This window comes from Nipponia nippon, unplaced genomic scaffold (assembly GCF_047370975.1).
Source record: "Nipponia nippon isolate SJK-2023a ecotype South Korea unplaced genomic scaffold, ASM4737097v1 scaffold_2, whole genome shotgun sequence".
Taxonomy (NCBI): Eukaryota; Metazoa; Chordata; class Aves; order Pelecaniformes; family Threskiornithidae; genus Nipponia; species Nipponia nippon.
Window position 1 is genome coordinate 71789870 of NW_028262336.1, and position 25708 is coordinate 71815577.

The 25708-nt window shown below is 38.7% G+C and overlaps 2 protein-coding genes across 8 annotated transcripts in view; one reads left to right on the forward strand and one right to left on the reverse strand.

The window, feature by feature from the left end:
* FGF14 (fibroblast growth factor 14) overlaps positions 1–20002 on the forward strand; it is a 415933-nt gene extending 395931 nt beyond the window's left edge. For all 7 annotated transcript variants that reach the window (XM_009470248.2, XM_087757508.1, XM_087757513.1 and 4 more), the window contains 2 exons: positions 10361–10559; positions 13187–20002. In XM_009470248.2, coding sequence (XP_009468523.1) covers positions 10361–10559; positions 13187–13323 — 336 coding nt within the window. In that variant the 3' untranslated portion in view covers positions 13324–20002. The remainder of the gene's footprint in view (positions 1–10360; positions 10560–13186) is intronic.
* A 127-nt stretch (positions 20003–20129) lies between these two features.
* The window catches only part of ITGBL1 (integrin subunit beta like 1), a 146263-nt gene continuing 140684 nt past the window's right edge, over positions 20130–25708 (reverse strand). Inside the window, exons 10-11 of the mRNA XM_009470236.2 lie at positions 22761–22874; positions 20130–21255 (exon numbers count right to left, since the gene is read on the reverse strand). Of these exons, the coding sequence (XP_009468511.1) occupies positions 21164–21255; positions 22761–22874 (206 nt within the window). The 3' untranslated portion in view covers positions 20130–21163. The remainder of the gene's footprint in view (positions 21256–22760; positions 22875–25708) is intronic.

The window sequence follows — 25708 nt, forward strand, 5'->3', positions numbered from 1 at the left end:
ACTATATATATGAAAATATACCATCCCATCTGACATTGCATAATAGTAGCTAATTAATGCTAACATACCAGTCATGCAGTGGCAAAAACTGGAATCAGTTTTCTTTATCCAACATTTCAGTGTATTGCAGAGGAGCAGAGATTTCATTAGTGGTAAATGGTAAGAAAGTCATCCTCCTTGGTTCTTTTGGGGTACTTGGTCATTTTAATAACTATTTGCCTCTTTTCTTGATAGTTTATATTATTTGAGGCATTTGGATTACAGAAGGTTGTCTACAGTAATGACTGTAAGTGTCTGGATAAAATTGTGTCAAAAATTCTGCTGTCATTTGGAAAGGTTTGGTCTATATCTGAGAGCACTCTGTATTCCTCCTGCATTATTCATCCAGGGACAGAACGGTGGATTGATGGGCGACTGGATGAGAATTTCTTCCCCAGCCCACCGTGGTTTGTTTCTTCAGCTATGTTGTTAAATCCTTCCTTTCAGTCTCTTAATTTAGTGCTGTCCCATTTTTCCCTTGGCACTGACCTTTTCTAGCTGAGAACCTGGTGCTGTCTACAAGCTGATGAATTATGGCTATTCTGAGTGGAAGCGACCAGGAAAGATAGGCTGGTTTACTCACGTTCTTCTCCAAAACACCCCATAACAGTAGTGGAAGAAAATATTCCCTACCACACACACAATTTCTCTTAGTCATGCCTTGGGGCGTGTGCCTTTCTTATTGATACTGGTTTTCTTTAATCACAGATGCTGTACAGGAGATAAAAGATGTCTTTCTGTGTTGATACAGGAAGGAGTTATAGTTGGTGTTTAAGCTGAAGCCTTAACGCAGATTTTTACTGCAAATTTAAATCTTAAGGGAAGCTGTGTGCTGAGGATTAGGTGGGAAGGAGATTGTGCTCTTGGAGAAAGAATATCTCATTTCACTGGTACAAGGATTCTGGCTGCATTTCCTTTAAAGCCAAGGATGTACTCAAGCCGAAAAATACGCATTTCTGTGAAAGTTCAGAGCGGGACTGAGGCAGAAAAATAACCTCACCCTCCTTTATATGTCTGTGGGGAGGAAGGAGGATATTATACTTGACCACATGCTGTAATGTGTGATGGCTGCCGGTGGGCTGCAGCCCATTCGAAACCCATAGTTATGAATTTGGCTTATTGCTACTATTTCTAAAATTCATTTTGCTTTATTTATTCAGGTGAGGCAACACTTTTTCAGCAGTTCTTTTCTTGAATGTTTGTTGAAATATTCTAGTTTTGGCACATAAATGCCATAAAGACAGTTTTAAAAATTAGTAACCTTTTCCAGGCTGCTCCCCCAAACCTTCTTCTGTATGTTTTTGAATTTAAACAACCTTGATTCGCTCACTCCTAATGTGAGAGTCATGATTCAGATCTGCATGACGGGCCTCATTTCAAAAACATTAGTTCACTTTTGGAGTCGAACTGTACAACCTTAAATAACATATATCAGAAACGCTTATATCAAGGAAATTTTGTTCTATTCAGCCATGTCCCACTGAGTTGATGACTGAATTGTAGGTATCCATCAAAAGAACATAAATACCTGAGCACTGCTTGGGATATAATACTAACTTCTATGTGGATGAAGAGAAAGATATATAGGACTTCTCCTGGCTAGTGTATATAAGTAGTAATTTGGGATCATTCTTGAAGTTATTATTTAAAATATGCTTTTATCTGACATCATTATTTATTCTTGCAAATGGTAAGTTTATGGAAGTGATCATATGTGCACTGCTTTCCATACAAAATGTTATTGCCTTTAATCAATTATAGTTTAATATGACCATAGCTGCTAGTTGTAAGCAAAGCAACCTTTCTCTTATGAAACAAGGAAGTTTTTGTCATCCAAGCTGGTTTATGTTCTGTTTCAATCTGGACAGAAAATGAAGCCAAATTTGGACTGTGATCAATACCATCTTAAACACAGAAATCTGTCCAAGCTATTTTTTGTTAGTTTGTCTTTCTGTATGCTATGTGGCTTTTATTCATGACCTTATTTTAGGTACTCAGGAATGTACATGAATAAAAGAATTGCTACATTATTAATATTACCAGACATTTCCCTGCTAATTAGAATCCCAGTTAAGTGCTAATATTTGCAAGAGCATTGATTTACATTTACTTTTGCCTAAATTTACTCAAAAGTTGTGTTTTGTTTCTTTACAAGCAGTGATAGTCACATCTTTGGGTCTTTTAAAAAGTAAAAAATGAGAGAAAGGGATTATAGCTAAAAGTTTAGCTTTTACACGCTGACATCCTTACTGCACTCTCAGTGATTCTTTAACCAGCAAGAATCATCCCTGGTTTTTTATCTGCATTATATCAAGTCCTGTGGGGGTTTTTTTGATTGGTTTTTGGTTTTATTTTTTAAGTACATGTGTTAGGAACATAACAGAACAGAAAGAGAACAGAAATAACACTAGCTCTGGAGAGCCAGTGTTGGTGTTCCCTGACTGTTGTAGTCTATTAAGGAAATTTTCTGTTTGAAGACTGTGGAAAGTATATGAACAGACTTCTGAGCATTTGCTGCTTTCATGGGGCGTCTGTAGGATTGGTAAGTTCAGCTATTACTGCTTTTTATTTTGAAGCTTTGTTAGTAAAGTCACTGCAAGGTTTGTAATATGGCAGCTAAAGCCTCCTGTTCCTCGGTATCTTACTCAGCCAGTTTGCACATAGAAAACAGTGCCAACTTTGTGTGTTCTTGTTTTTATGTTTAAAAACTATGTTTGTTTTAGGGGCCTTTTAGGCCCAGATCAGCTAAATGTCTTCTGAACATACAGGAAACGTAATATCAATCTCTCTTTAATCCATGAAGTACCTAACCGTGTGTTGCTGGGTTTTCTGCAATTTGAAGAGGAACTCTTGAACAAGATCATTTTGAACTGTAGCCTTTTGGCCAGCTTAAGAGTTGGAAAAATTTGGTGCTACGGGTGGGAATTCTTGAGTAATTCTTTTTTGTTCTCTTACACCAGCATTTGTCAAATAGGTATACTGTAAGAAGGTAGTCTAACTCATCTAATTCAATGTGCAGCAAGTTATTTATGTCCGTTATTTATCAGCAGTCCTGGTCAACCGGGGAGATCCCGGATGACTGGAAGCTAGCAAACGTGACACCCCTCTACAAGAAGGGTCGGAAGGAGGATCCTGGGAACTACAGGCCTGTCAGCCTGTCCTCGGTGCCAGGAAAGGTCATGGAGCAGGTCATCTTGAGTGCCATTATGCAGCAAGTGCGGGACAACCGAGGGATCAGGCCCAGCCAGCACGGGTTTATGAAAGGCAAATCCTGTTTCACTAACCTGGTCTCCTTCTATGACAAGGTGACCCGCTTAGTGGATGAGGGGAAGGCTGTGGATGTTGTCTACTTGGACTTTAGTAAGGGCTTTGACACTGTCTCCCACAGCATTCTCCTGGAGAAGCTGGCTGCACACGGCTTGGGTGCACTCTGCGCTGGGTTAAAAACTGGCTGGACGGCCGAGCCCAGACAGCGGTGGTGAATGGAGCCAAATCCAGTTGGCGGCCGGTCACGAGTGGTGTTCCCCAGGGCTCAGTAGTGGGGCCAGTCCTGTTCAATATCTTCATTGATGATCTGGATGAGGGGATCGAGTGCACCCTCAGTAAGTTTGCAGATGGCACCAAGTTGGGTGGAAGTGTTGATCTGCTGGAGGGCAGGAAGGCCCTGCAGAGGGACCTGGACAGACTGGATCGATGGACCGGGGCCAACTGCATGAGATTCAACAAGGCTAAGTGCCGGGTCCTGCACTTGGGTCACAACAACCCCATGCAACGCTACAGGCTGGGGGAGGAGTGGCTGGAGAGCTGCCTGGCTGAAAAGGACCTGGGAGTGTTGGTTGACAGCTGGATCAACATGAGCCAGCAGTGTGCCCAGGTGGCCAAGAGGACCAATGGCATCCTAGCCTGTATCAAGAATAGTGTGGCCAGCAGGACCAGGGAGGTGATAGTGCCCCTGTACTTGGCACTGGTGAGGCCGCACCTCGAGTACTGTGTTCAGTTTTGGGCCCCTCACTACAAGGACATGGAGGTGCTGGAGTGTGTCCAGAGGAGGGCAGCGAAGCTGGTGAAGGGTCTGGAGCACAAGTCTTATGAGGAGCAGCTGGGGGAGCTGTGGTTGTTTAGCCTGGAGAAAAGGAGGCTGAGGGGAGACCTTATTGCTCTCTACAACTACCTGAAAGGAGGCTGTAGCGAGGTGGGGGTCGGCCTCTTCTCCCTAGTAACAAATGACAGGACAAGAGGAAACAGCCTCAAGCTGCGCCAGGGGAGGTTTAGGTTAGACATTAGGAAAAACTTCTTCACCGAGAGGGTGGTCAAGCATTGGACCAGGCTGCCCAGGGAGGTGGTTGAGTCTCCATCCCTGGAGGTATTTAAAGAACGGATAGATACAGTGCTTGAAGACATGGTATAGATGGACTTGGCAGTGATAGGTTGACGGTTGGACTCGATGATCTTAAGGGTCTTTTCCAACCTTGACGATTCTATGATTCTATGAAGTCAGAGAAATATCAATTTAGCTATTTTCCAGTTCTCATGTGCAGGTGAAGCCTCCAGCTCTTACAGATCTTGCTGCATAAATATGTCTATGATATGGCCTTTTGACCTTGCTACGCTGCAGCTGTTTTCTGGGATCTCATCATTTCACACCTCAATTACTCCAGCATCCTCCCCTCCTGCACCGAGAAATACAGTGCCACCCCCACGATCTCCGTTCAGAAGTCGGCCACAAAGTTAATTTCCCAGCTTCATTATTTTAACTGCGTTTCTCTTCTCTTTAGAATACCTTCTCATTAAACACACACTGCCTCTCTTCAGTTTTAAGGCCCTTCTTCATGAGTCATTTCCAACCTTTCTATCCACTATTAAAATGTTACTTCCTTCTTTTGATTCCTATGTTGCTAGCCTCTAACCCCCAAAATACCTCTGAGCTGACTCTATGTTGCTTTTCTCGCTTCACAGAAGTCTCCCATAAGCCTCCACAGAGCTAGTGTTGTCCTTTCTTCAGTCTCTCCTTAAAAATCCTTTGTCATCATTCCTACAAAAATGTTCAATAACCAGCTACTAGCATGCCGATATCATTGCTTGGACGTTTTGGGTTTTTCTAGACCGTATATCAAGCTCTATTAGGATTGAAAGGTGTTCACATCAGGCAGACTCCAGTTGGTCTGTACTTCCAAAGCACTGGGGTCCTCTTCCATGACCTGGACTTCTACGTGCAAATAATAAATAGTATTAAACCAGGATTATTTTCAACTGGTCTTGAGTTCTGAAAGGGATCAGTAATCCGTTTTTTTTACTGTGCTTGATTAGACTAACTGTTCCTCGCCTGGCAGTCTCTTTGAGTTTGTCTTGCAGTTGTGTTTTCTGCTTGGCATCATGGAGAAGCTGTAGCTAGTTCAGCCTGCAGCTGGGCTTTTGCTGCCTGGTGTGATGAACAAGTCCCGTTGTGCCCATCTCCAGCGGAATCCACTGCCTTCTTATTTGCTGCTGGCTACAATTCAAGAGGCTGACTGCTAGCTATATCACTTCTGTGAGCTGTAAATAGAATGATACCCTCCTTTCCTATATTTCAGAATAAAAACCAAATGTATAGAGGCTTGAAGGGCCAGGAGTAGAAGACAGGCACTTTTGTAGGAGCCTTTGTCCTTGGACCTGCCTGTTTTGATGACTGTGGTAGAGCCATGGTCTTATGCTCTCCCTAATGGTGTGTGGTGGAAGGTTAATTTTTTTTTCAGCCCTAACAATTCATTATTGATTGATTTACTGAACAGAGGTATAGTTTAAAATTGCAGGTGTTCATGTAATTTTTAAACAATATCTAGAAGCTCTATGGCTAACTGTGTTGTCATGCTAGGTTTTACTTTGCAACTCTGTGGTTTGCAGCATAGGTGTCTTGTCCATAGCTGCATAATTATTTCATATTTCTGGGAGCTGTAGTAGAAAAACTCTATGTTTTGTGAGGATTATTTTAAGTGAAAGACCATGGTTACAAATGGATATGTGCAACTTTATTAAAGCTATCTAAATTGAACAGACTAAATTGTGAAAGCCCAGCAATTGGAAGTTAATCTGATAACTCATTCAAATATTTTCATTTACTCCATGATTTGTAGGGCAGTAAAGTTTGCTGTACTTTGATTTTGAACTGTAGCCTTTTGCTAGTGTGCCATACTACTGATTAGCATGGAGGCCTAGCTTCATCATAGAGTCATTTAGAATCATAGAATCATTTAGGTTGGAAAAGACCTTTAAGATCATCAAATCCAACCATAAATCATGTCAGACTTCAGCCTCTGATTGACAGAAAGACGTTATTTGGTAGGGAATTCATCTCAGTTGTCATCTGAATTGCTTTTCAACAATCCTTGTATCTCCATGTTGACAACACAGGTAACCTGAGCTCCTTCATTCAGGCACTCCTAAGTTTGAGAGGTGGATAATGGCTCTTCTTTCTTTATTTCATTTGTATTTCATTCTTAAGTGAAAGTAGATTCCACCACATGACTCCATGAGCTAAGGCTCCACTATTATGATGTAACACTACAATGCTGAGTTTTGGCAACACTGGTGTGGACCCCAAAACTAAGAACTCTCCAGTGACAGAACTTTTTGATTCCAAGAGGTTGAATCCACAACCTGTGTGTTGTGATACTTACTAATGCTACAGCAACCAGGAGAATTAAAACATCTCCAAATAGGATTCACATCAAGCAAAAGCTTGATGGGAAGCTGGCGAAAATATCCAAGTGAAAATTCTTCTCAGCAAGGTGCAATTTAATATATCCTTCACTTCTCTAGGACCCAGGAAGCTGTATCAGACTGCAGTTTACAGCCAAAACCCATTCCTGGGGTTTTGGAAATTGACAGCTGGTATATACTTTATTTTTCAAATGTTGCTTTGACAGGAGAAAACCACCTTTTATATAAGACTACAGGTTAAATCTGGGCACTGACCTTGGAAGAGAAATCCTGAGCACAAGTTCTTGTTTGCAAGTCATGTCTGGTTTTGCAATTTATTCATTCACTTCCTAATACAAAATGTAAAGACTGTCCTGGGATCAAAACCCAAAAAGTCATTCTTGCAGGGAAGATCTAAATGATTCACGTCAGTCAGATGCAGATTTGGATTCCTTCAGGTTGGATACAGATAGGCAGGTAGCCTAGGGGAGTGCCCTCATCATTGAGTTTCTCCATAAAATGACATTGTACTGCCTTTCCCTCCAAGCAACGGATTCGAATAAGGTCAGCTGTGGATGATTTTTTTTAAAGTCGGTGCTGTTAGCACATTAGTAATTTTCTGAGAGTTACTACTGGGTTAAGTCTTAGATATACAGATCTAGATTTGGCCTAGGTACACGCAGAAACAGCATTTTAGGTGTCATGGCTGCTTTACCGGAGAAAATATAGGTGCTTACAGCTTTTCAGCCAGCTGAGATGGTGTCTGAGGCAAGGCTTTAGACATCACTCTTAACTTAGAAATATTCAGTTTCCACCTGAGCCCCAGGGAAGGTGCCCATTTCAGAAGCCCTTTCTGAGTAATTCTTTCCTCAGAGCAACTGGTGGTTGCAGTTCAGCATAGTCATCGTCGGGTGCCTAATTTTCATTCATGAATACTCTCCACATTGGTGGAACTATTAGCTTGCTTTAATGTAACATATATTTAAGTGACTTTTTGATTCAGAGTTTATGCCAGGCAGAATTGCATCCTAATATACTGAGTGAATGCAAAGCTATCCAAAGCTGTTACGCTACCCAGGCGTCTGGAGTAGGACAGCTGTAGTACTTTCGGACAGAATACAGTATTGAGGTTTGGCTCTTTCTCGTATGCCAAAACAAATTAGCAGGTTATTACTATGCTTTTCATAACTAAAAAATAATAATGATGCCAGTTTGTCCAGTCTATCAGTCTGCATCTAGGAGTAGCCAAGTATTTGTATTGACATACAGTTTTTTGACTCAGTAAAGTAAATACCTGCTGCTTCATATGCTGTGGACTGTCAGAAACACTACCGTATGTGCCAAAGAAATGAGAAACATCCAGGTCTGATTCAGAGGTGGAATATGATTTGAAGGAATCTTGGTTCAGTATCGTAATGGATATTGTTTGGGAAAACACACAAACTGTGTTTCCGGGCAGCCAACCATCTCTAGTACGGAGGAGCATGGAATGACAAACAGCTTTTTGTTTATAGCAAAAAGAGGCATTGGCTAAGAAGTAGTGTTTATGGTAATTGAGCTTTACAAGGAAGTAAAAGTTCGTGGGGAACACAGGGGGTAGCACTTGCAGCGAAGCAGGTAATAAGGAGAGCTGTGTAGTCATTGCCTGATTAGCATCTGCTGTTTCAACAGCCGAGGAACATGACTCGCATGTAAATGCTTGCACTAGGCTTTAACAGGCATTCCCTCTAGCATGACACCCTGCCTTCTGGTTTTATTTTGAGTCTCCTTGAGCCCTACTGTGATTTGAAATCAGTGGAGGAGAAAAGAGAGTAACACAAACAACAGATGTCTTAAAGGCTTGGAACAGAGAGAGAAAAAGCCCCGTGGCAAAGGGGAAGGTGCAGTTAAGGTATTTCCTCTCCTTAGTTTTCCACCCCTGTAGTACAGACTGTATTTCTGTTTCTGCATGTGTATGTAAATACAGCTGTGCCCATAGGTGGCAAAGAAGTGGTAGTGCAAAAAGATGGCCATTGCACACGTCAAAGAATATTTTTTTTGCATCCTGTAAATGAGTGTGACCTATGGACACTAAGTGTACTTGCTCACAGAGACAAAGCAACCTATTTTAGGGCAGGTTCACAAATTATTTCCCAGCTGCTGCAGCAACTGCTTTTAGTCTGTTGCTGGATAAAATACACTTGTTCTTTTTATTTGAGGTTAAAAGTTACTTCATAATTGAGAAAGCTAATCATACGCCTGGTATCTGTTAAGACAGCTTTGCTTACAGGTGGTAACTTAAGCCATGGCAATACAAATACATAACATTAGGAGAACTTGGTTATGCACTAAATGACAGTTAGTGCAGATTCGGAAACGTACTTCATCTGTGGTTTCTGGTATGGGGAACTGTGCCTTCAAGGACTTTGATTTCCAGAAAGGAAACCTGTGACAGAAACAGCTGTGAAGTTCTTACACTATATAGGCAGCTGGGGATGGCATGGAGACCCTGAAAACATGTTACCTGCTGTGTGTTAACTCAGTACTGCATGGGGCCAGGAGCAAAAAGAAATGAAAGAAAAAAAAAAAAAAAAGAAAATTACTGTGAATGGAGAAGTGAAAATATATGACATTTCCAGATTTTTACTTCTTGGGAAAGATAACTGAAGGAAATATAAAAAAGAGGTTTCAGGGCTGAGAACTTTGTCCTCTGAAAGCTTAGCAAGCGACTTTCCACTTTCCCACATCTACCACCTCCTTTTATGTCTTATATCTTCCACAGGTTTCAGCAGATGGGTCCAAAGCCAGAAAATCACATTCACACAGAATTATTTTCTCGTGATATTTTAAATGTAATTTTATTTGCTTATTAACTTGCTGGGTTTTTTCAAAGGATTTTGGTAAACTCTGTCTCAATATATGTTCACACTGTTTATTTTGTTACTGTTAATTGTGTTATTAAAAAATATATATATATTTAAATTATTATTTGGCTACCGGGCTACAGAAGTTTGTGCTTAGGTTAACCTTAGTAAAGAGTTTAGGACAACTGCTCTGTTACTGAATGTGACTTCTGAAAAGCATTCCAGTTTTGGGATGAATGCTGAGGGTGTCAGTAGGAATTATTTTTCTTTGTATGGAAATTTGTACATCAAAATAGTGTTTTCCTGTGGTGTTTCAGGCCATGCGGACTCTAGGAAATTATATATATTTTAATATGCTGGTGGCAGCATTTTTAAGCATCAAATATTAGTTGTTATAAACCACAGAGGGAGTTTGTTGCTTTTAGTATGTTAAAAGGGAACAACTGTTTTCTCATTAATGCTATTTTTGCATAGACTTTCTTAATCTTTAAAAGGATATCTTATCAGAAAAATACGCACAATAATAATTATGCCTGTATTTTAAGTAATGGTTTTATGCCTGTGCCGCTTCCCCTCTACTTTGAAAATATACTATCCCTGTTGCACAGATGGGAAAACAGAGGCATCCACGGGATGCGAAATAACTTCACCTGGAGGTCATCTAGAGGAAGACAGATCTCCTGGTCTCAAAGCAGAACCTTATCATAAGTCGTATATTAAACTTATCAAGAGGTATTTGTAAGTTAACAAAACAGACGCCGCACTTTAGAGATATCATTTAACATTTACTTTTCCTCCCACAGGAACTTTTTACACCGGAGTGCAAATTCAAGGAATCTGTTTTTGAAAATTATTATGTAATCTACTCATCCATGCTCTACAGACAACAGGAGTCCGGGAGGGCCTGGTTCTTGGGGCTGAACAAAGAAGGGCAGGTCATGAAAGGAAACAGAGTGAAGAAAACAAAACCAGCAGCTCATTTTCTACCCAAGCCATTGGAAGGTGAGGTTCAGTCCATCACTGGCAGGTCCTCCTATAAATCTCGTAAGAAGAAGAGGGAATGGTTTCAAAACAGCCTTTGTGAATGTGCGTGCCCTGCACAGGGGCCATTCCAAATGACAGTCCCCAGGATTCATGGTGTGGTTTTGTGCTTCGGCATAGTGGTGCTAGAAAGGGCATGTGTAAAAACATTTTTTTCCAGGGATTAAGAGGTCATTTTGCAAGAAATCTTTTGTGGAAGTGCATTGTGCTGTTTCTAAAATATTCTCTCGGTAGGGACAAAAGCTGTTGTGAGTCTTGCAGTGAGAAAATAGTCCTTTCATTAAGCAGAATGAAATAATGGATATTGTAGGATAATTGGGAGTTATAAAGGGAATGGATGAAATGTCAGCATTTCAAAGTAAAAGCTTTCTAATACAAATCACAAAGGTCTCTTTATAAAATAAATCATACTGTATTACTTAGCCAGTTGATGTAATGCACATAACTTGTGTAAGTTGGCCTTTAAACCACGATAGAAGCAAATAAAAGTCATACTAACCTTACACATTAAATGATGTCACACATTCCCTGAAAAACACATTCATTTATATCTTGGAACTTTTGGGTTATCCTGTGTATTCTGCAGGCCTTTATAAACCTATGGTGCTTTTTGCTTCTTGTCCTGATGGCACTCCAGATTTCATTGATGATATTGCTACACATAGCCTCAGTCATTCTGAAAATTACCTCATTACTTAACATCTGAAAACACACACCTGAGTAATGATTTATCTAGCAGTCCCATTTCTTTTAACATTTTAACTTAAAATTTTTGATTAAAGGATGAGTTTGTTAAGTGTTTTAGAGCTTCGTCCTAAGGAAAGAGTCTGAATAATCCTATGTTTTAACTTTATACTTTATACTTGAACTCAGGTTGATGAGTGCTTCCCTCATCTTGCAAGAGCTTACAGTATTTTCATGAGCTCTCAACAACATTGACACTTTATATGTCAATCCCTTTATATATATTTTTATATATATATATAATATATATATATTAAATTATAAGAATTGTATGGAGGGAAAGCCAGTGCAGTTTTAAAAGCAATGTCAATTCATATGGATTAGGAAAGAAGTGACTTTTTTCATTAATGTTGGGAGGATCAGACTCTATCCAAATAGCTTAAACAAGGCTTAGAAATAACTTGCTTTACATTGCCCATGAGACTCATCAAATGTGACAGCTTTGGTATATAATTCCTTACTTTATAGTTCCATCTCATGTTATTCAACTTAATATTTTTGTAGGTCACAGTGCTATTTCATCAAGCTCTTTTAATTAATCAGCAAAGTGTCCTAAACACAGTTATGGGGGCACTCTGAAGACATAGATCATAACCAGCCCTATGTACTCTAGAGAAGACATTTAATTTCAGACTTTCAGAAGCCATAAAAGGATTTAGATTATGTCATTGGAAATGTTAGAACAAGTATTTGATTAGTTAATGATGCTATGGGGCCCTTCATATTTATTATGAAACTTCACACCATTGAAGATCAAGGTCAGTACTTTGATGCTCCTGCCTCCTACTCTAATTAAACAAGGGATGAAGGGATGGTGCTCTCTGTGGCTGCACACAGCCAGGCCCCAAATCATAGTGTGATGATTAATTCCTTTGACTGCTTTGACGTCTCTTTTAATGTTGCTCTGATATAAATAAATGCTAGTGAAGTTAGGTATAAGTGGAAATATTACCTGATTCAGTGGCATGGAAAATGAAATTGAATTATCCAAGAGCATTAATCATTAAGGCAGCTTAATGCTGGGACTGTGTAATTGAACACATGTATTTTCCTCAAAGGATTTAAAGTGGTTAGCTAGGGACTGAAGCCCAGGGGAAAACTTTTAATTCCTCTAAGAATTCAGTTAATAGTTTAATTTGGAGTTTTCTGCACTTCTGCATTCAGTGGAGGTCAGTGGCTACTGCATACAATTTTTGAAAGAAGGACAAAAAAAACCCCAAAACTCTTGTGTACCCTCCGCAGCACTGTCCTGGACATTTCTTCAGTACACACCTGAAGAGATCATGGCCAAGCTCCTCAGATTTGGGAGACAGATGTACAAATAGCTTTGTAGAACTGGACCCAAGCCTAGTCTTGCAAGATAGGATTAAAAAAGAACACTTAAGTCTAGACAACTGTATCGTATGATCCCATTTGTTAAACACCATCTGTCTTATCTCATCATATTTTACTTCTAAAAACCTGCAGAATATTTATTTAAGGGGTGTGTATGTATATACAAAGGGGGGTGTATATATGTACATTTTTTTGTGTCTGCCTCATGCAAAGACAGAACAGTAGTTTTTCATATCCAAAGCTTCTATAGTTTCCATTAAACAAGCAAGCATACAATTTCCTACTCTGTTTTTAAGTCAGATACAGAAGTGAGAAATTTGGAGGGTCAAGCAAAGCTACCAGTAATGCAAAACAAGTGTCTGTCAAAGTAAATAGTTTCCCTCACATGCAAGAGGAACATGGATTATATTACAATATCAGTTATTGTAGAAAATTAATCGCATTTGAGGTGAGCTCTTAAATGAGATACATTCTTAAAAAGTCTCTCCTTTTCTCTTTTCTCCCTGCAGTTGCCATGTATCGAGAACCGTCTTTGCACGATATTGGAGAAACAGTGCCAAAGGCTGGGGTAACTCCAAGTAAAAGCACAAGTGCATCTGCAATAATGAATGGCGGCAAACCAGTTAACAAGAGTAAGACGACATAGCCAGATCCTCACAGGTGTTGTGACTTACTGAGTCCCGAGTACAGTTGAGCGATTTATCCTTGCCAGACTTCCCCTCTGCAGTGTCTGTGGATCAGCTTGCGGCAAGTCACAGACTTGCCCATTGCTGTTTCTGAACTGAGTTGTTGCAAGTGGATAAATCTCAACATGTAGCTCCACCCACAACAAGAAGACACCTGGATGAACCAGCTAAACTCAGACCATGGAATGCCCTACCAGATATTGGAATGCCTTTTTAATATCTTTTCTGTGACTGTGACACTTCATGTGAATGACATACTTCACAAGTACACTTGATACCTTGCCTGCTGACAATTGCCCATAATCCCTTTTTGAGTCCAGTTTCAGCAAAATCCATGTGTTTAAGTTCTATTTTGTAGCACACAAATAATCAAGTAATTTCTAGTTAGATGCTGTAAACCTGTGCTATTATGGATTTCTCTTCTTCCCTTTTTTATAAGGCTGCTCGCTCCACTGTCTGTGACCTTTTGCAGGGATTGTGTTTCTCTATAACTTAAGTGTTGCCGGTGGCTTAGTTTTGAAAGCAATCAGGGAATCAGGAAGCCTTCAAAAATCTATTACTACAAATTATATCTATAAAGAATAGGATTGTTGTCTCTGGCTTACAATATTGATTAAATGTGAATACTCTTTAGTAACAGATACTGTGCTTCTGAGGTTGGCATTATAGTGGAGGGAAGAGTGTCAAACACAACCAACAGGAAGTTTTCTGAAACGAGTGTTTGGCATCCCCCTATAGTTTCTTTTTGTGTGTGTGTTTTATACATATCACAGGCTTACTGGTAATGGTAACATTTGCCTTGCCCAGCGAGCAAGACCCACTCATTTTTGGGAAAGTGGGTCCAAAGAATTTTGTAGGCCTTGTAGGCCTGAATTAAGGCTCATTTTTCATCTACTAAATCTTCATTGTTTGAAAAACAAACACCACCAATTAAAAAAATAAATAAGACTAACCAGAATTGCGCTACCTAAATCCATTTCAAATATAATCCTTTCCTGTTTTTAAGGAACTGAACTCAATGCCATTGTTATTTTTGGCTGAATCCCACACCTACTTAGCAAAGCATGGGCAAGGATGTTGTTGTGTTCTTTTTTGCAGCACCAATGCAAAGGGTAGTTACAAATTATAGTTTAATATTTCTGGTGTTTTAAAAAAAAAGTTTTAAAACTGGACATATTACAAAACTTTATTTTTATTTTTAGCTAAGCATGCAAAGTCCTGTCCTATGTATCTCACTGATATCCCAGTACGTACATCCACCCAGCTTCCTAGGATAATGTGCCCACCAAATTAGTAGATTGAAGGTGCCTTGCCTTGATCTCTGTATGCTGTACTTTCTCCTACATGAACCTAGAAGAAATCAAAAACACTATAAAATTGAAGAAGCCTTGGATCATATTACCAGAAACACGATTAACACCTTGAGTTTGTCACCTGTGAACAATTAAACCAATGTTGGGGGGGAGAAGATTTATAGAATGCCACAGAGATGCCACTGAAGTGTTGCACACTTAGCCACAGGCTTTCAGATGACTAAAAATATGGGTACTCTCTGTATGCTTAAGAAGGTATTTGTTTCTCAGAAAGGTCAAGGACCAAACTGTACCTCAGTCTGGAAAACTGTGTGGCAGTGCTCTCTTGGCCTCTTGCCATTACCTTGATATTTAAAGACAAAAAAAAGGAAATCATGCATTCCTTTTTTAGCATTGTATTTCTGGCAATTTGTTTTATCACATCTTTGTGCTGAAGTCCCTAACAGAGACCACTGGTTATTTTAAACTCCCTGTCTGCTCAGCTGAACAATTGATTCAGTCTGACTGAACTCTTCATGCTAGTTTTCAAATGTGTTCTGTTTTTATAAGCAACATTTAGTGCACTCTTCAAGGAGGCTATTGTAAAGCTGCTGAATTCTAGATAAACTTTTTGGTTTTTTCATAGGCCAGACTTCCTTGTTTATGTATGTAATATAAGAACAGCAAGCTAACACTTGATGTTGGGTCTTTCTAGGGAGGGAATGAGTTAAGCATGAAGCCCACTATCCATGTAGAGAATAAAAATACAAACCTACTCTAATACTGTGATAAAAATGCAAAGAAACTTTGAATTAGACTGTGCCCTTGCCTGCTAGCACTAAAAATGTGTGCATAGGAAAAACAATACTTTATTAAAAACTTCGGTGCACCCTTCTCATCCCATCTGGTCCAGTGGGATTTGTGCACCATCCCTGAGAAAACAAATCAAAACCAAAGCAACTCACATGGTGAGCTGGGGGCTTGCTCTGCATCTGGAGGACCCATGGGAGGCAGCAGCCTTGACGTTGTACTGTCTGATGGGTCACAGAGGAGGCCCCAGGCTTTCCTACAATTATAGGAGGAGCACTTCACAATATTTTGAGTGAGATAATACAGCTGAAGGCTACGTTCTCTTTCTCTCTCACCCGAATTTCGTAAGAGTTCATGAGGAGGGAATACACATGTTCATGACCCATTCAGCCATCTTTTTACTCTCCCAGTGTAAGAGCCTGGGGAGAGACAAGGCTGGAGACCTGGCTGAGCCATGCAACGAGGTTCTGGGTTCATGGCCTGAATACATAAGTAAGTATTGTTTTCAACTTTGAACTTTTGATCCTGGGTAATTATGATCTGCAAACCAGTTTGGGGGAATATAATTAAGGCCAGATTTAATTTTTGTAAACAGTTAGTACGTACTGAAAATACAGCAGTTCTTTTTTTCTTATTTTCTGGTTTTGTTTCTATGCGCTAAATCCATATGTGTGTTTAATCCAATGAGTAGATGTCCTAAAAAATATTTTTTCTACAATATGTTTAAACATAGCAAAGGGGTCTTTGTGCTTTGTTTCCTCCCTTTAATTTTGTCTCTTGTCTCATCTGTTGCATGGGAAGAGGATGACGAGGATGAACTGCATGTAGTAGGTTGTGTCTATCAAAGAACTGTTGGTCTGTATTACTAAATTTACATACATATATGCAAAGAGTTTGTCTGCATTGTACAGTTTGTGTTTATTCTTATTTGTTGTATACACAGATTCAACATGATGAATAAAACCTTTATATGAAGGCATACCAGAAAGCAACAAAAAAGTTTATGTAACAAGTAGACTGTGCAAAACATCATTGCACTGGCCACAGGATGGTGAAACTTCATGTAAATAGGTTGGCAAACTCAGTTCTCCCCTTTTACCATGCCAAAGAAAATTTTAGCTCCTTAATATAATACCTCTCTTGCTGTTCTCCAGGATGAGACTTCACCATTTTCTTCCCTCTAAAATTAATTTTGCTGTTAAGTGAAAGCTGTTTTCAATTGTCTGTTACTACTAAAGTACTGTATAGTAAACCTGATGGAATCAATTTGTATTTACAGATTGGGGGTTTTGTACTTACATGTCCAGCTGTCTGTGAATCTGCAGCGTTCCAGATCTTTTGCATGCTTGCTTTGTGTTTTGTTCTTCTTCTGGGTTTTATCTAATCTCTGAGAGACTGTTTGCACAGCAATCCAACCGCATCTTACCATTTCATATGTTAACACTGCACATAGTCATTATCTATCTCCTTCCTTTTTTTTCTAATCTGTATTTCAGCTACAGTTCTATTTGGCAAAATCAGTCACACCTGCACAGTTTTAGAAATCCAGTTTTGAGTAGATAAGAACTACTTCAACAAAGCACCATTTTGTTGTACTTCAAAAATTTTATAAATACACAAGAATCCTTATGAGATTGCTCACATGATAGAGCCTATAGAAAGGTGTCTATAGCTTTTAAGTGGTTTGTAGTTCACATTATATAGCTTTTGCTTAATTTGCTGGGGTTTTTAGCCACTTTCAAATAAGTTTTTAATATACTGTCATTTTCATAAACTTTAACTTGTGCAGAGTCAGGTTGGTTCTTAACAAATCCCCTCCCCCTCCCAAATATAAAGTAAAGCAATTCACTTTGACTATGGTATATACCTGAAACAACACTAAGAACTCTGACTTTATATATATATATATATATATATATGGAAACTTTTTCTCTTGGTTTAAAACCACTGTAACCAATAAGGTATGAAAGCAGGCAGTTTGAGCCATGCATTAAAAGTTTGATCCATCTATTCATTGGTATAAAGGAGAAATTATTCACCTCCATTCAAATGGGAATGCAAGTAAAATTAGACTAAGTAAGGAGTTATCTTTCTTTTAAATGCCCCTTTAGATAAACTCATATTCTGTGCAATGCATTTTAAAATGTCTAATAACAGGGGATTTTTTGTGATGACTAATGCAAATGCTATGACTTATTTTTAAAGATGTAATAAAATCTTTGTTCTATTACCTAGTCACAGAAATATTCAACTTAGCTTTCTTCATCCCAGTATCATTTAGTGGTATCATTTAGCTACATCATTTAGCTACAAAGTGAGAAGTCATTCTGTAAAGAAGCAAGGGCAGTGCATCAGAAATGTCAGAGCAGGTACATGATTAAATGTTCATTTACATGTTTTTAAAAGAGAGTACGGCCAGGGAAAAAAGGATCACAAGTAGGTTAATAATTTATACAAGCAAATCAATCCATGGTGACATTACAGATATGTTATATACAATAGGCATAATCCTGCAAGTCTATTGTAGAAGCATTCGGCACACTTCTGGATTGTGTTCTTTCTCTCACAAGAAGAAAGCAAACCTATAGTATCTTTTGTTTATAAGGTTTATCAATCTAGCCAGTATGAAATCCCCATTTATCCAATTTGTTTTTACCACCTAGAACTGCCTTTTGCCACCGGCCTGGAAGCAAGTTTTTACAGTCGCTAGGTATGAAGAATCAAGCAGTACGTTTCACTCCCTTACGCCTCTTCCTGCTCTTACAGTTTATGTATCTGGAAACCCCATCGCAGGGAATGAGGTGTAAAATCACAATTTATTAATACAGCTATTATTTTCACATATGTGGAATAATAATCTTATTCCTCCAGTCTCATTTTTCTAGTGAGGAAATGAGCCACAAAACAGATCTGCTGGGAGTTACATCACCAGTTACCTCAGCATGAAGAGCGGGGGGAATGTTCAAGCAACATTATAAGAAACAGAATAAAAATTGGAAAGGAATTTATGTATACATTATATTTTAGTAGTCTTAGTTAATACTTTAAGGTTTATAGTGATAGCACCATTTTGTTTGATAATTTACATTTTAATGAACCACTGACAGTAGCTGTCTTAGAATATTCTAGTATTTTTCCATATGTACCTTAACAAACAACTTGGATAACACTTTCTGAAATGCTATGGCTATGTAATCCATCCAGTAGCCAAAATGCTGGAGTTGATTGATTTTTAAAAAAAATTCTAACGAGAAATCAGAATCATCTTGTACTCTTGAAGTTTAAAAGGAAAGCAAATTACAAAGTAAAATGCATCAAATACGACACTGCAACCCTCTAAAGAATTCTTCTTTTGTCTATGAATAAGAGTACCTGAAATACCATGGCTGATCTACAGTATATATAAATCTGCCTATCGTGCCATGAAAACAGTCAAAAGCATCTACTGAACCTAGATAAGAGTTTTGATTATCTAGTATTTTCTTATTACAGTACTAAATACAAATGGAAGGAAATCAAGGAAAACTTTGTCTCTTTCATTGTTTACACTCTGATTCAGCAGACGAATGTATATGCGAAAAAAAACACTGATTATAAGATGATTCAGGTCAGCGGCATTCATAAATATACATAAAACCAACAATCTGTACTCTCTAGACACCAGGGCTGACAAAATGCATATATGTTAAAATTGAAGAAAATATTCCTGTTAAGCTCTACAGAGTTTAAGGGTTGTAAGTATAAAATATAAAATATAATTTCAAGATGAATTTTACTTTGAAGATTCTTTATAGTGTATCAATACATTTTAGAACTCTGCCTAATATTTTGGTTATCTAAAGAGAGAACAGCTAGCAGCTTTGGGATGTATGTCTCATTATTTATCTGCATAACTTCTATATAAGTTATGCATAGATGTTTGGTGATTATGTTCCCTGAGAACATGGGTTTCACAAGCTTCATTTTTAGAAAGAAAGAATCCATAAGAAAGGATAAAAAATGGGTAAGAGAAAGAGCAAGCTACATGGGAAGGGGGAATAATAAAAGTTATTAAAGAAATTAATTAAATTTTTTTGCATTCTATTACATGTTCTGTGCCATTGTATTTTCCAGTTTCAAAGTTGTCCTTTCTAAAAGAAAACTAATTTCTAGACTGATAATGGAAATACCTTTTTTGGTTGATATATAGTTCCCTTATTTCTGAGTCATGTACCTCTTAAAAAATCAGGACCTTGACACCTAAAGCATAATGTTACAGTTTGGTATTAAAAAGAAATATTCTTCCAACCATTTAAGCCGTTTCTTGCTCAATCATGGTTTCACAAAATGTAAACACTTTTGAAACTAAAATGTATGTATCTTTTTTTGCTCTAAAGAATTCAAGGGCTGCCAAATCTACATGTACAAAAAAATAAGAGACTCATATGTAAATAAGTTAGGGAAGTCCCAATAGTTGTGCATCGTTCATAACTCAATGTGAATTTCACACTGAGCAGCATTTCACCATTGGAAAATAAAAATAAAATTTTTGTTCATACCACTGCTTTGTTTGTATTTACTGTATTAAGACTTTAATTACTTTGTTGCCATTGTCTGAACATATTTGGCTGAGACCAGGCTACTGCATAAAATAGCTGATTTTTCAAGTCAGTTGACCTTCAGGCTCCCCACTTCTATAAAAGCAGTTAAATTCAATGAATACCATGTGTGACAGTGCAATCTGTTCCAAACAGTGATTTCTAATAGCATACAGAATTGTCATCCTAAAAGTTATTAGTATAACAAATTTTCATTTGCTTTACTTTTCAGAGGACTAGGCAACTATACATACATAAAACAGTATGATAAAAGTACATATGAGTTGCAGGATACATATTCAGAATAGGTAATCATACATTTATACATTTATTAGTTCCATTCCTTATACTCCTATAGGTTATGTATTCAAAAGTATCATAGTATCTAGACTAGATAACAAACTTACTGACACATTAACCACAGAAACTAAGAAGTTCTCTTGTGGACAAGGGTCTGATCAAACATTTTGGGTCTTCACTCTGTGGTTGACAGGTAAATAGACCTCAGTTATACAAATAAATTCTTTGACCAAATAAAAAAATAATTAATATTTTGCTAAGCTTCCTTACAGCTTCTCTCAATTTATGAGCTGGTGCATAATCAGGATTGTTAGAAAGAAAAAAGGGCCAAACAATGTATTTGTCAAACACCATCAAATTAATCAAATTAATTATTTGACAAGTATTCAACTAGTGTTGCTCTTCTACAGGAATATTGTTGCAAACTGATATGGAGAGGTGACAACCAAGTAAATAATGTTAAAAAAAAAAGGCTTTCTTACACCTTTTCCAAAGGTTGCTTAAAAGGCATTATGGGTGTAATCTCAGTCCCACTGAATTTACCAAAAAACCTCTGGAGAAGTTTCACAGGGCCAGTATGTCATGACTTCACCTTTAGAGCTTGGACTGTCCTGCTCCCAAGGCATTTTTATTTTTTTTTGCTTTGAGTTTTGTCATGCATTTCTTTAAGGAGCAGGCCCTCAAATGAGTGTTCTAAAGTATTTACGCCCATGCACGTGTGCGTGCATGCACACCCACACACTGGGTACTTCTGAAATTAAATGTTCTAGCAGCCTAAAGAAAAACAAACAAAAACCCTCCTCAGTCTTTGATGTCCTTTGTCAAGGGTATTCTCTCCCCAGCCAGATTTCACAAGCATTTCCATTCCATCCTTCCCAGCACTCACAGTTTCCACAGCTACAAACACCATTGCCTAGAACAGAATGAATAAAGGGCAATTATCATAATTGAAATGTACTACATTAAAATGTGTTTTATGGGAAGTAAAAAGCCATGCTAAAGTAGTTGCATTGTTCCTTTATTGTTCCCCACACCTCTTTTTTTTTTTCTTTGGAAGGAAGCAATTACTGTACCATCACATTAAGAAGCCACCCCAAACCTACACTTACAAAGCATTAATAGCATTCTCTCAATAATTCCACCTGCAGAATTGCAAATATTGTAATTATGCCACCACTATTTGTACCCAGCTGTTGAAGCTCAGTGTTCACACTGTACATCCAGGTACAAGGAAAAACAAGATTACTTTTAACTATTATGCAGAAAGAAAAAGATATTAAAAGTTACAAACAGAATAGCAATAACAGTATCACTTTGAACATGAAAAACTTTAAACCTAAATTCTCGGAAGTGTTATACAAATAAATAATATCTCAAACTCTCTATTGGATGAAAAATGTGTTGGCCCTATTTTGCAGCAGGGAAACATTAAGTACCAAGACCCATATTTTCATTTTATTTCAATATTTTTCATGACTCCCATATACCTGTCTTGAGACCTCTACAGCTTGGGTGTCCAATGTGAGCTCCTCTTCCAACTGACTTTATGAAGATCTGTGAATAGCCGCTGCAGCTGAAGATAAGGCTCCTGTTGCCTCTCTACTGGCTACTTGCCCCCAGAAAAGGACCCTTGCTAATAGGGCTAGCTGGAAGACACAATTTACTACTGTCAGCCCTCCCACTCTCACTCTAATCGGCTTGCACATTTCCTCCACAACTAATAATTGCTCAGCAAAGATTTTCTAAAATTAAGCTTTGTAACAGGAAGCAGTCAGTGAGTTAATTTAGCAATTTCCATGTTGCTTCTTGTCACTAGATTTGTCATGACGGTTTGTTGGCAGCCTGCCCATTTCTAGCCGCATCTGCCACCTGAACTCTGAGACAATGTTAAGGTGAAGCCGCTTTAATCACTAGCCATCACGTCATAAGAAAAACGGTCAGGTATTTCAGCCTCCCACTGAGAACTGTCTGATTGCCAGGAAGCTCTGTTAAGCCACAGAGCTGTACCTCTCACCTACCAAAGATCATCAGACAAGTGAATTTTGTCTATGACTTAAATGCATTATACACATAGAAAGTCCAGTAAGAGAACAAAAGTTAAAGAAATCTCATGATCACAATGCTGACACTGTACAGCCTTTGCCAAAAATCAGTAACTTGTAGTCTATTACAGTGAAAATTGTTGATGGATTTCATATCTGGCTTACTTATTTAAATTCATACTCAGGCTTTCAACTGTTGTTTTGAAACCTTAAGTTGATTATCACGCTGCACAAAGAAACAATTATAGCAGGTTTGAATAACCAGCAAATGCACTTCCTCCATCAGTGGAGAAAGAAGGAGCCGGGCTTTGTCTACCATGATTCCCATCAACACAGTTTGTTTCTTAGAGCAATTAAGTGTTAGCCTGTACTGCACCTGTGCAAATGAGACCGTCATGTTTGTCACAGTCTCTGTCGTCGCATTCACAGAAATCACCCGAAATGTACCATTCCTGTGATGAACAGATGCACTTTCCACAGTGGCAGGAACCTGAAATCACAAAAATTATTACTTGCAGTCAAAGAGCACTGGCATTTTCAGGCTACAAAATAACATCCCCAGAATACACGTGTGCACACATACACATACGCACAAAATTGCTGCCTAAGAAGCTATTGCATAAAAGAAAATAATCAAGCTAAAAGCTTTTTGAATAAAAGGATTCCTTTGGGGTGAGCTAGAGTGTGGTGGGACGTTACCACTAATGCTTTGATTCTGCTATTTCACTTAATCAGGACTCACATTTTGAAGCTCTCCTTTGGTTTCAGAGACCTACAATCAGGGCTAGTCTTCCCAGTAACTGTTCTTTTTTTTAGGACTAGAAAAGCTCAAATTGTCCCTGACCCACTGTTACTGAAGGCAATAAAATCGTACTCAGTAACAGAATGGCTCTCCTCATCTAAAGCCTTTAGGCATGAGTCCATAAAAGACCAGAGGTGCCTAAGACTAACATGTAGACCCCTGAAATCCTCATCACCACAAATGAAGCTGCTCCACCTCCCATGGAATTACTAAATATTTGCTCTAGTTCAGAAAGAGTTTGCGCATCTAACAGTGGTTCAGCAGTTTGCTCATTCCCGCAGAGTACCCCAATGCCCCTTGTTGGGATAAGCCGCTCTCTTCCTCCTCAGGGGTGTCAGGTCGCACCCCCACTGGCACAGGAGGGACTTTATGGTGACATATGGGTGATGCCGTAACCCACCAAGCACCACAAACCTCCCTTTAAGGGAGGACTCAGAGACTTCCCTACCTTCAGGAGAAAGTTGACGGCTCTGAATCCTGGACAGGGACAGTTGCCCCCAGACAATCTTGTGTCAGGAAGCCTGTAGCCTGAGAAGGGTGTGAGAGAGGCTTTTCTGCAACTAGAAATGCCACTGGGAGATGGTAATTCCTCCTGGCTGATTCCAACACCCAGCTGAAGAGAGCTGGCTTTTACAGAGCTCATCCTCAGCTGCCTGACCCTATACAGAGTTCAGACACTTAAACGCCAAGGTGGGGCACTTAGTAACTGCTGAGCAAAAATCCTTTTGTGGACCTAGCCCTAAGAACTGGTTACAGCACAAATCAGTACAAAAATCTCAAAACCCAAATAAATGATAACAAAGAATACACACATAGTTTTCAATTGTGGGGGGGCAGAGTTTTAAATAAAAAAGTCACCAAAGAAGCTGTCGACCTTTACCATAACATGCTTATAAATGAGTTAGATGCTGTTGAAAATCCCACCTTCTTGCAATATTTCCAGAATTATTCCAGTACAAAGTCACCTATGTGTTTAATGCAATATTAAAGCAAAATATATAGAAGGAAGCTTGGTCATGTCAGAATGTAACCTAAACAGAATTCATGGGTTACTTAACATGGCCTGAGCCAAAGTGCATAAAATGATGCTTTTCCATCTTTCCATTCCTTTCAGTGACCTCTGAATCAAATCCATAGTAAAAATCCAAATACACATTTAAAAAAAAAATGTGGATCCGTTGATATCAACCAATTTTCCCTAGGTTTTTCCCATATATACTGAAGTGTCTCTGAGCACTGAAACTTAATTCTTTAAAACTTCAGAAGAACCTCAGCAGAGTACCTAATTTTTTAATTAAAAATGTAAGTAATTTAGTGCATATTGTAAGTTGACAAAAATTAACTCATTGCCTAATTTTAGAGAAATGCTGTTTTAACTTGTAACATATGGAACATGTAAATATATACAGGAAGAGCTAGGGATTGGAACATTTGGGGAGGGGAGTATTTGGTTAAGCATCTACTGTTTCTGTGAGTTCTGAGTATTGCTTACTGAGCCATGGGCACAGAAAATACTGACATTCCCTACGAGGATAAAAAATGCCATTGGATAAAAAGGCAGTGGAGGATAGCACACATGTTGCATGGTTGCCATATAAGCAATACACTAAGACATACTTGAGGGTAATTTAAACCCAATGTCTCTGTTTATACAAACTACAAGGTACTGACAGCTGAAAATAATGATGAATAGTATGAGAATTTTAGTGAGATTACAGCAGTTAATAAGAGCATGACATTGTAAGAAATCTGAAGTGATTCTGCATAACCAAACACTGATGCTGCTACTGAGGGATGCCCACAATGTTTAATACTATTTTTCAGAAGATACGGCAAATTTAACACCAAGTCAAGCAAGGAAGATCAGGCTCCATAATGTAAAATCTGCTAGGGAGAATGACTGTATCAAGTCTTTCCCCTGAACAGAGCATGCTGCTCTGAGAGGCTCCTCAGTTTAATTAAAATGAGTCTAACGAGTTGCGGGGTGTTCCCTGGGATCCCAGCCAGATCCTCTCGGATGGGATTTGGCTCATTACCTAGCCTGTGTCCTGCACTGTTACAGTAGCCATCTGCAGACCCACATTTACTGCCAGGGAGGCAGCAGCGTGGTGGGTGTTGCTGTTTTCCTTGGGAAGAGCTTTTGCTACAGGTGGCATAGTCGGCGAGCCAAGATTTTGAAAACAGCCTAGGAATGTGGATGTCCAACTTTGCTTATATTAACCGAGTGTAATTTTCTGAAAGTGTTCAGCAGTTATCTGCTGAAAACCAGGACTCTACTTAGAGTCTATTAAATCCTACACACAGAATCTCAAGCTCCCTCAATCCATTAATAGCGCTTGTATATCTTGGCTAGGTTTCAGCAAAGATGGCATAACCACCATTAGTGCATGGGTTCAAAATTCCCTTTTATTTGACCAATAATGGTTACTTATTGCTCAATGTAATGAAGCAGAAATAACAATTTGTCATTTTGGCCTCTCGATAGTGCTGGTCACGCTAGCTATGAACAACATTTTGAAGTA